Source organism: Spermophilus citellus, assembly GCF_964194105.1.
Source record: "Spermophilus citellus genome assembly, chromosome: 7".
Classification (NCBI taxonomy): domain Eukaryota; kingdom Metazoa; phylum Chordata; class Mammalia; order Rodentia; family Sciuridae; genus Spermophilus; species Spermophilus citellus.
The window spans coordinates 116,875,321-116,887,482 of NC_138188.1; the positions used below are offsets into that span (position 1 = coordinate 116,875,321).

Below are 12,162 nucleotides of genomic sequence, written 5' to 3' on the forward strand. Positions count from 1 at the left end.
CCATCATGCTCCTAACTTGAAAATCAAGTGCCACCTGCCTTTTATTGTTATGCAAATATGTTGGCAGAAAATAAATATTTTTCTGTACCTCTATCCTATTCATTGATAGATGGTCCCTGTATTATGCTTGTGTCTAGCCACCCTTTATTTTTTCCTTATCTTCTAATTCTTATAGGCACTTGGCATTTAAGATCCCTTCTCAGAATTCTGAATGAGAAGAAGGAATTCAGGCACCAAACTCCCCCCAAAATCCCTTAAAAGACTGAGTTTTTCTTCATCTGTCACTTTAAAAAAATCAGATTTTTATGTAAAATCCCATTTCATTTAAATACTTTCTCACTGTCTTTTGGAACTTTCCCAGATTTCTCTCTATACACCTCAGAAGAAACAAAGGGGATACTTCAGTTTTTCCTGTTCCCTAAACCTAATCTCAATTTTCTGAAATGGAATACTCCTCAGATTTGAATACAAAAGCCAGAATAGGTAGAAGGGTAGAGAGAAATTAAAAATTTGTTAGTACAAATGAAATGACATAAAAATATAACTTTATTGATGCTAACAATGTTAGGAAATTTAGAGCATACTATTTTACAGTGAGACAGAGAACACCATATATCCCTGGTTGGGTATGTTTGATTCTTTGAGGGAAAATGTGCTGTAGGTTTTCTCTGGAGCTTTGTCCTACAACTTTCACCAGAACCAGCTCTTTCCCATGGTGCTCCCTGGGGAAATGTACACCCTACAGTGTCATAGTCCAAGTACACCGGACTAAGATCAATCAACTAACTCATAGGAAACATATTTAAAATCTTAGCTTGGGTTTAAACCTTTGGGCAAGATAGAGGTTCAGACTTTAGGCAACTTTCACATACTGACCTTCTAGGACCCAAGAAGAGTGTGCTCTTCTGAGGCCGTTAGAGGCAATAACTCTGGATTCAGGTCCTTCAGGTCTTTTGTCTCCTAGAAATAAATAGTTTTTAAAAATCAATAAAAGGGATATACATCTGATAGTCCATTAGATGATAAAAATGTCAGTTATTCCCTAAGCTTCATGACATGAAGAGGACTGGTAGAGAGAGAAGCCACCACCCACCCCACACAGTAATTATAGGATATAAAAGTCATTGTTATTGGACAAATCTGTGAAATGGTGAAGAGCAAGAGCTGAGATCTGGGGAGCAGGGGGTTCCAATCTTGTGCCATTTTGTATCCATTGAGTTTCTGACTCTTGGGGAACAGGCTTACAGAGGTGTGTCTCCCACTGGGGCTGCGTCTGCATCTCTGCCCGGCTCTTGCTCCTGAGGTGACTCTCTCCCTCACAGTAGGTGACACAGCAGCGACAGGCTGCAGAGGGCTTCCCTCGGTGCTTGGACAAGGTGCCAGGGTCAGGAGGGGCACCTGGAGCCCTCTCTGAGCTCTGGAGCTCCTGGGGCTCTTTCAAACGACTTCTTCTCCTCTGAACGTGATCCAGACTGATGTCCGACTGAGAAGAGCAGCTCTCATTCCAGCCCGAACTGGCACTCAGACTTCTCAGGGGAAGAGCCAACCTCAAGGCCTTCCAGAATTTGGAGCCAGAATGTTTGGACTTTTCTCCTTTCCAGCTTACAAAGGACACTGATTCCTTCAGCTGCAGGATGCCTGGGTGTGGATGCTCAAGGGGACGGTACTCCACCACAATGAGCTTGGTGGCAATAGAGTTCTGGCACATGACACCCAGTTTAAACTCCAACATGCTGATGCTCTTTTCTGTCACGTAGTCTGGGCTCAGGACAACAATCATCCTTCGGCTCCTCTGAATGAAATCAAAAACTGCTTCCACTGTATCTACAGGAAAATGAAAAGATGGCACGGTGTCCGTGAAAACTTCTATACATCCCAGTACCACACTGTGCATCTGACAAAGGACAGGCAACGAACAGACATTTTGAAAATATAGGATCTCAGTGCTAAATAATCCACCTAGTCAGGAAATTAAGGAATGCCATCTGTACCTTTATTATTAATAGTTTCAAAGGATTTGCTACCTTCAAGGATGAGGAAGGATTTGAATTCAATATGTCCCCATTGCAAAACCCCTACTTGTAGTAGTCCCTTCTTGAATAGTCTTTCTTTACTATTAGAAAAGAAAAGCCAGAAAATGGTTCAAGAATTAAGAGAACCATCTCTAAAATCCAGTTAATTTGGGGCTGTAGATTATTGCTTCTTTTGAAATCTTCATAACTGCAAGTTTTATCTGATGGTCTTAGATCTGACATCTTCAAATGTTTGAAATATTTGACAACTTTTGTGATGTTACTGTATTTTCTTCTTACCTGTAGATTAAATAAATTTAGGATTTCTCTCTTTTTTCCATAAATGACATAATTTCCAGTCTTTTTCTCACTTTTATCATTTTCCTCTGAATAATATTCAGTTCTATATGTATCTTCTAAGAATAGCACTTTGAATAGCAAAGGAAATGTTCTTGACACAGTCTGATTGGTAAAGACCAATTGGAATTACCACTTCCTAAGATCCTCAGTTATATCCCTTGGTACTTAACATTTTTGGACACAGTACTGATTTTATTATCAACTAAGATTTATTTCCTTCCTTCCTTCTCTTCTTTATGTGTAAGTGTGTATGTTTGTATATGTGTATGTGTGTGTTGTAAAAACTGACCTTATAATCAAGAAGAAGCAAAAATAATGACAATAGACAAAAATCAATAAATTAGTTAATAGTTCTGGCAAAGCATTCATTTCTAACAGTTGCTAAGGTGGATTTGGACAGATCCCAAAGGAAACTTCTTCAAATAAATGCAGTTCTTAACTCACTGTGAGATTTGGGAACTTATACAATGCGATTATCTTAAGTAAAGGAACTTCAAATGTGTGAATCATAGCCACAGACAACTCTGAAATCACGTGCCAAAGACAGACTGAGGTTGTGCCCACATTCTTTGAGAGACTTTTCAGTTTGTCATGACAAACTGCAAATTCGCAGTAAATTTGATCTTAATGAACTTGACAGGGAATGAAGAGATAGGATCCAAAGTAGATTAATCCTTTCCAATCAGTGCATTTAACATGAATTTGAATGAAAATCCATAGACATGTGCTCAATTTTTGACATTTAACTGTTTTTATCAAGAATAAAAAAAAAAAGCTATTTTGGAAATTTTTGGTATTGAAAGACAAATTTAAATGTCCATTTCTTTTCAAAACCTGTGTGTGTATGTGTGTGTGTGTGTGTGTGTGTGTGTGTGTGTGTGTGTTGGTAAACCTGTGTGTGTATATGTGTGTGTGTGTGTGTGTGTGTGTGTGTATGTGTGTGTGTTGGTAACTCCTTTGTTCCTGCTTGCTGTTCCTACTCAGGATCTCTTGAAGCTGCATCTAATAAATTAGAGAATATCAGAGTGGGAAGTCTACTGCTTTTTCTGGTTCATGAGAAATGCAAAATAACCTTAAGACAACATGGCTTGGGTAGAGGATTTGGGCAAACTCCACAAATTGTGTGTGCACTTATGTATGTGTTTGTGTGTACAGTATACTTTATTTCAAAATATTACCTTAAGAAAATATGAGGTTTTTTCCAATGGAGATACCACAGTTGAAAGTAAAACTGTCTTAGATCTTCTAAAAATTGTCTTCAGGGCTTATATTTTCTTTAAAAAAAAAATATATATATAGGGCTGGGGATGTGGCTCAAGCCGTAGCGCGCTCGCCTGGCATGCGTGGGGCCCGGGTTCGATCCTCAGCACCACATACCAACAAAGATGTTGTGTCCGCTGAGAACTAAAAATAAATATTAAAAATTCTCTCTCTCTCTCTCTCCTCTCTCACTCTCTCTTAAATATATATATATATATATATATATATATATATATATCCCTTCCAGAAAGTGAGGGATTTACATTTGAAAAAGGACAATGCTAAATAAAGATATGAGTGGCAGAATTCCAGACATTGAGGACTGAGAGTGGAGATGCTTCTCCGAGGGGGCTTGGCCTATACATAGAATTCTCTTCACTTGGTACTTTAAAGAAAGCTGCCTCCTTCACTGCATATTTTAAAAATACCTTCTATATTATGAAACCTTCATATTTAAGATGGACACTATTATCATTTTTAATGGTAAATATTATATGAAGAGGGATTACTAAATTAGATTGTTTATTCTGTTTGACTCAAAAAAAAGTGAGGTGTGACTATACAGGTGTGACATCAGTTTTCTTTTATGGCACTGTATTGGAGTTGAAGACATAGTTCTGGTCCAGAATTCTACCACACTTAAGGATTCACCCGCCTTTTAAAGTCATATTCCCTCTGGAATTTACACAGAAGAGAACTATGACTGCAGTTTGTTCTTTGGTTAGGATAAAAGTGGACAAGTATGCTTCTCTCCTTCCTCTTCTCTCTCTCCCCCTCCTCTTCCCTCTGGTAAGACTTGAAGTACAGTAGAAAAAAGGTGCACCTAATCTAGAAGATGAATCTGAATCTAAATCTTGGTTTTCCAGTGTCTGTTTTTAGTCTGAACATTTTTGAATCTAAGGTCATCCTGCTATGAAATGCATAAGAGAAAACTTGTAGAAATGTAAAACAAATGAGGTATCTATATGCAAATGTCTAGCATGCAGTAGTCATGTGAACAGCTCATATGATTAAATTATTATTCAATATCTAGTGCTTATTAAAATAATATATGGACCAATTTTGTTGAATTTGTATCAATTCCTGATACTAACTTTAGAATATCACTTTGATACATGGATTGATGAGGATAATAGGGTTTGAAATTCTGGGTATTTAGTTTAAAATGAATATACATCAAAAGTAATGTTGAAATAATTTCCTGGCTCATTGCTAAAGTTACTTTATGTCACATGGGTAAAAACAGAGAAATAAGACCGGCTAGTTGCTGAATGTGTATCTCATACCACATTGCAAATTTACTTGTGTGAAAAATCTAGTGGCACCAGTGAGTGTCTGAAAAAAGTATCTTGAGGCTTTTAACCAGGTAATAGCTCAGTAAATGAGGCTACCAAAATGCTGATACTGAATCTTCCAAAGAGTCACCACTATATTCTAGGAGGTCATTTAATATTTTTGGGTTGAAAGCAACTTAAAACTTATCCCCACTTATCCAATATAGAAATTCCACATATAAACTCTAATATGAATCAATCAAGTCTCTGCTTATATATATCTTATAAGGAGACACCTAGCATGTCCAAAGATAGGGAATTTCATTATTGTTCAACTCTGACACAGTTGTTTCCAATTGATTTGAAATCTATTTCCTTGTAACCTTGATCCATTGATTTGAACTTTACCCTTTGGGGAGTGGTTTGCAAGAAGAAAATACTTCAGCAAAATATTTTTTTACAAAGTTAACCAGTTCAGAGGATGTTATAGGGGCTCAATAAATGTTTTTGGAATAAATGATGAAATGGGGAATTTTTTTCTTTTTAGCATGAAAACAGTCTTGTCCCTAAGGGCTTAATATTATTAACACAAAAGAAAATGCATTTCCAAATATTTTTCACTTATTTACTTGAAGTTTGTGAGAAAAATGTATCTTTGGTTCAAATTATCATCTATTAACGCACAGCATTAATTTCTTCTGCCAAAGCTGCTGTCTTGGAGTTGCTTTAAAGTTTAAAAGGTAAGAAATTCCTGTAAGCTTTAAAATTCTAAGCTGAACTGAAAGGAATGTTTGTGGTTTTTTTGAAAAGAATAATTCTCTTCTCTCTCCCCCTCCATGCTCTGTATCCCTCTGTCACTGTATACACATGCACACATATACAGACACATTCCCATGTTTGGTATATCACATTGTTGATATGAAGTTCCCACTATCTTCAGATATCTCTCAGAAAAAAAGTTAAATATAATTTCACTTCTTTTTATACTGCACTAATTGATCATTTTAATTCTTATTCCTTATTCTTAACATGAAAATAAAGACATAAAACACATGCACAAAATAAAATTCAAAGCTGAAAATAAATGGTTTATTTTAAAAATATGTAAATTTACAAATCAAATGAAAAATGGAAAATACAAAATTTCATGAATAAAATTAAAAAGATAATCTTAAAATATTAAAACCTATAGAAAGAAAATGGGTAATTAACAAGTGGAGTGATGTTTTTGTTCCCAGTACAATGGAGTGCTTTTTTTATTAGAATCCTAAGAATCATTTAAGCTGCAATACAAAAGAGAATTCAATAAATTGTATGGGATTGTGTAATTAGACACTCTACATAGCATGGTTCTTTGTTAACCTGGGTGCAGAAGGTACTGATGTCATAGATCTAAAACTTTATAAGAGAAATCATTTGTTCTTGCTCTCTAAATTATGAGTATATGTCCCTATATCCTTCAGATGGGCATCTTCTAGAATAGAAAACATGTTTAAAGTAAGTTCTATTAGAATGAGACAAATTAGATTTGATTTGCTTTATATTATAGCATTTGGAAAAACTCAATATGAAAGATAGGAATATAAATAGAAAAACAAACCAAGGAGTTTCCATGGGCCCCTATGGTATTAAGGATAAATATGAAGCCCCAAAGTGCAAAAAAAATGCAGCATCGCAAGAAAATGGCCCCTTGGGAATGAGACCACCCCTTGTTGACCTAAAGCTCCTAAAATGATTGATATTAAGAGCTACTCCAGAGTCAACTCTCCTCTGGTCTTGTAAATAAAGGGTTAGTAGAGGGAATAATTATGATTTATCATAAGAAAAAGCATTAAAAAGGCTAAAATATTCATCCCAAGAGTGACTCCATATCATAGCTTTATAGTCAAGAATCCAGAGGGGAATAATTTTTTCAGTTTAAAGTAATCAATAATTTCTATGTAGAAAAATTATGTATTATGGACTTTAACACTGATAAAGGATGCTTATATGTAGAAGACAGTTTTAGAATTGCATAATAAAATTCACACTACTAGGACAAGGGCCTCCTTAAATTATGAATTATTGTGTTTCATAGTATCCTCCAAACTCATTTATAGGTATATTTATTTTCTTTTATTACTTAGCAGTCTACATAGTTGAGCACTAGGATTAGCATGGCTTAATTTCTTAATATGTCTTCTAGGAATACAGTAGAAAATCAATTAATACCAGATAACTGGCTACCATTTAGCAGTGACTAAAGAAGTTCTGGGTACAACAGAGTCCACTGCAACCCAGATCAGCTATAGCCATAATAAGTTATTTATATGAGTGTAGGGAAGGCAAGAACTAATGACAAGTACCACTCTGTGAGCAGCAAATTCACAAATAATATTAATGAACTGACAACACCAACACAAAAGCATTACAGTATAAACATAATTTAAAAATTGGACAAGAGTTATAGTGGTTTGTAATATCGTACTAATGGCTGTTTAAAGATGAGCACATGCATATGTGTCTGTGTATATGTATACACACATAGATAATGCATGCGCATGTTGATTCATACATATACACACATACACAATTTGTGTGTGAATATATATACACACGAGCATATAAAATTAAGGTGTGTGGATATTTATATATATGTATACTTATATGTGTGTATATATATATACACATATATACATTTTCTACACGTAACATAGATATCTACTTTGTAAACTCTGCACTTAGTTTTACTTTTCCAAGTCTGAAGAACATTAAAATTTTACTTAAAACCAACCAGAAAAGTTTCATTGACAATGACCTTTCAGACGGACTTATTTGGATCAAGGTATTACCTGTGCTAGTGAATAAATTACAGGAAGTACAATTAATTCTTTTAGAATATTAATGCTAAAAGCAACTGTCAAGGTTACTTAACCTAATCTCCACACATTACAATGAGGAGACACAAAAAAAGTGAGGAGAAATCATTTTCCTAGTTTTCACATTAGCAAGGTTGGATTAAAAGGCAAATTGCTAAACATCCTGTTCTGCACTCTTTTCACAAGTTAGAAATGCCCTAAAAGCATTTTGCTCTCCATTAGCACCATTAGAAGTTGCCTTTCAGACTGAACCAAGTATAGAGCCACCTGAAAATCTGTTTTTTAACCTACAAATTCTGAGTGATTGATACAAGTAGAGAGGGAGATGGAGTAATAAATATGAATCAATCCAAAGATAATCAAGGATTTACGGTAATTAAAAGTTATGATATATTTTTCAAGTTTATAAATGTAACATCAATTACCTGAGATGAGGGCAAATGTGATATAGTAAGAGGAAATGCAACATGCCCTTTAAATCAATCATCAGAGACATTTTTAGTTATATTGCTTTGTAACCTCCTAAGTGGGTGTCGGTCTTGCTGTGGTGGTGTATTGAACAGCCAAATGAGCAAAAGAGCTTGTTTATCCTCAGAAAAAATAGATGTAGGCCCTGATTATCTTTTTAATGGATGAGTAAAAATAAAATTAAAAAAAAATACTCTACTCAGAAAATTACAATACCCGTCAACAAGTAACGTTTCGTAAAGGGATTTTTTAAATCCACAGACACAGCTGCTCTATAAGGTTAAGATTTGAGGTGGGGGGTCAGGGATGGAGGATGTAAAAGAGGAGATTCACTTCAACCCAGTCTTTACCTGAAAAGAACACAGGAATATCAGAGACTGGGAACAGACTGTTGACACTATCATTCTAAACCTTAGTCATGCCTGAGAAGCAAAACAGCCATCCAGATAGTCACTCTGAATTTATCCCTATGAGGAGGCTGAGAATTTTTTTCTGCCTATCAAACCATAAACTGGGAAGGAAAAGGGGGGGCTCTTCCTCCCAGGAGTACCCTTGGTTCTCGTTACTCTTTACATTTTCCCTTTCATACATTTTTCAGGGATGAATAGGAGAGCCCCTGCTTGTCACTGCTAGACCTCCTGGAACTCTTCTTCACTGGCATAGCCACCTGCAGCTGCTTCCAGAACCTGCCCTGTGGATACTTGGATTTCTCCCCTTTCCATTTAATGACCGTGAGCACCGTCTTAGCCCTCTTCAGCTCTTTCACCTTCGTCTCCTTCACAGCTTTGTACTGCACTAAAATGACGTTGATGTTGCCCCGAGAGGCCATATTTTCTAGGCCAGCCTTGAGCTCCAGGAGGGCTTGGGTTCCCTGGAGCACGTAGTTGGGACTTAGGACAACCAGGAGGCGTCTGCTTTTCTGAATGAAGCTCAAGGTCTCATCTGTGACAACTGGGAAAGAAAACACCATGGGGATTAGTGTTGGCCCAGAACTATCCAAAAGCATGGGGCTTGAGGGAACTCAGGGTGACGGCCTGAAGAACCCAGGTGAAACCTTACCAGCAGCACATGGTTATCCTTAGACCCAATCATGTTCTTCACTAAGTGCCATTCTCCTCAGGGAAAATGGAAATGGCATCCACATATTCCACTCAAAAAGAAGATTCCAAACAATTATGAAGCCAAAACATGGCTGTGACCTCAGTCTTCCAAAGCATGACTGGAGCCACAATGAACAGATGCGTGACACAGGAATCAGTTTCTACAAACAGCATGGTATGTTGTAACCCAGTCAGACCTACTCCTAAGCCCTATACAAAGACACCTTTGTATAATCTCCCTAATATAAAAAAAAATTCAAAAGATATATATTGTAGAGTCCAAATCACAGAATTTCACTTTTTGCTAACACAGGAAAGGGTAGGAATGTTCACTTTTGAAAGTCCCCTCCACTGTTGAACACCTCCTTGACTCTGACTGATATCAATGAGATTGGATGAGGACCTTCAAAAATATAGCCAATCCAATGGGACCTTGTCTAGAAATGCATTCTCAACTTGGCTTTCTACCTTTCTCCGCTGTGGAGACCAAATTAATCCCTGATCTTTCTCCTCAAAATACTATCATTACTAGGGAGTCACGTGTCTCTGCAGCTGCTGCTGATGTGTCTACTTTCACTCATTGGCAAACACTTTTTTAAAGTAAAAAAAAAAAAAAAAGAAGAAGAAGAAAAAGCAGGGGAAATGGAAGAGCAGTATAATTTTATTCTGCAGTAAGGGGCTCTGATTAATTCCTCTCAGTAAATTCTTGAAACTAATCTATCACCTCACAGATGCTTAGGGAGGGCTATATAATCCTTTACAAGGGCAGGAATAGTTGCCAACTCCAGGTGATGCACTGATGTTATGGAAATGTATGTCATGGCTCACCACGCTCCCCTATGCAGTTTTTTCAATGCTTAATCTTTGTGAGTTCAGAAATAATAGGTAAAGATAGGCAATTAGAATCTAGCATGTGCAACCTGGAGGAGAATTTAGGAATAAATATCTGTCTGCTCCAAGAAGCTCAACTGGAGGCTGACCACATGTAAGCATAGAAAGAGACCCAGAGGCAAAGTGAATTGGGCAAGAGCAGCAGGGGGGGATACAAAATGACACAAGAATCTATCAGAAGAAAGATGCAAGAGTAATAAGAGAAAGCTTGAATTCTCCCAAGAACTATCAACCCCTATTGGAAGGTCTTACCCAGTTATATATGTATATTTTCCTTTAACTTTTCACACAGAAAGTATTGATGGAATGGCTGTATGAAAGGATAAATGGATGAGTGTGATATGGGGGAATTAAGTATTAAAATGAACAGAATTTATCCTTTAACTATATGATTAATTTATCATTTCCTGGCAAAGTTATACTGAAAGAGATATCTTCTGAAGGCAAATATGATAAGCTTTTGTATGATGGTTAGGTAAATAAGATAGCAGATCTATTTAATTCAAAATGAGAAAAATATTTAAGCCTATCTTATGTCTCAATGATTTACATAACATCTTTCAAAAACATGTTAAACAAATGATTAATGTAAACAGGATCTTCTAGGAAGAAAATTAGTTTGTCATGCTTAAGATTAGAGACAGTGCAAGTGAATTTCAAAGGTAGGGAGTTTAGTTTATAAATGTTACTTTGTGTTTTTTACAAAGACACAGGTAAACCACTGCTTTGTGTTTTATAGTTTAGCCTTGAAAAGATACTTTTGCTTTAAGACATTCAGCAATCTCCGCTTTTCTTTTTTAAACCTACTAGAATACCTTGTAAATTTTTAAAATAAATCTCAAATGTATAAGCTGATAAAACAGAAGCAGACCCAAGGAAAAAAAAGAATTTGAGTAGTACAAGTTTGCTAGAAAGCAAAAGCAAAGAAAAGGAAATGGCCAAGTGCCAAAGGAAAATATTCTATTGTCAGTGAACAAAAGAAGGGAAAATTCTATGCACCCTAATCTGTAACTCAGTCTTAGTAAAACTAAGTAAACCTCAATCTTTATAAAAACAACATTTTGGGGCTGGGGATGTGGCTCAAGCGGTAGCGCGCTCGCCTGGCATGCGTGCGGCCCGGGTTCGATCCTCAGCACCACATACCAACAAAGATGTTGTGTCCGCCGAGAACTAAAAAATAAATATTAAAAAAATTCTCTCTCTCTCTCTCTCTCTCTCTCCTCTCTCACTCTCTCTTTAAAAAACAAAACAAAACCAACATTTTAATTTTACTCAGTCTTTGTAAAAAAAACAAAAACAAAACATTCTTAGAAAACCAATGCAGATTTGTATAAACTTTCTAAAAATCTAAATATGAATTTAAAGGACTTTTAAAGCTATGGCACTTTGATATAGTTTAACTCCACTGTGGATCCATATTTCTGAAATGGAGTTGTTAAAGATAACCAGGAAAAATATTTTTAATACCCTAAACGAGTTGAATAGTGTAAATCTTACAATATAGTATTATTTCTGGAGAAGTCTCTATTACATCAAGGAATTGGACATTAAATATCCAATATAGAACTATGACTCTCTCACACAATCTAAAGCTAAGAATCTCTTTGCCTTTCAAGGGTAACATCATTTGTACTCCTGTGAAATACCTACTTCCCCCAGGCAGACTGTCTCGGTCAAAGATGCACAACTTGTATCCAAATTCATTCTCCAAAACTCCACGGAGGGTCAATAACACAAATTCCTCTTCTTCAGCATTCCTTGCGTAGGATACATAAATATCATACTCCTTCCCATCTAGCAAAAGCAACACAGATCCCATATCAGTTAGAAAAGTTTATCAAAAGTAAGACCTTTTTTCTTAAATCTAACTTCTGCATGTGGGACATTTTTATTTTTGCATGTATACATTATGTGATAGATGCTAATGTGATTTCCCATG

General features: G+C 36.1%; 1 protein-coding gene across 2 annotated transcripts in view; it reads right to left on the reverse strand.

Moving 5' to 3' along the window:
* Window positions 1–1,105: 1,105 nt before the first annotated feature.
* The window catches only part of IL1RAP (interleukin 1 receptor accessory protein), a gene marked incomplete at its 3' end in the record, with an annotated part of 132,307 nt that continues 121,250 nt past the window's right edge, over window positions 1,106–12,162 (reverse strand). Inside the window, exons 10-11 of one of the 2 annotated variants that reach the window (XM_081301812.1) lie at window positions 11,874–12,017; window positions 1,106–1,824 (exon numbers count right to left, since the gene is read on the reverse strand). In XM_081301812.1, coding sequence (XP_081157938.1) covers window positions 1,106–1,824; window positions 11,874–12,017 — 863 coding nt within the window. Of the gene's footprint in view, window positions 1,825–5,990; window positions 9,184–11,873; window positions 12,018–12,162 lie in introns of those variants that run through there. The other variant, XM_081301813.1, reaches the window with a different exon arrangement.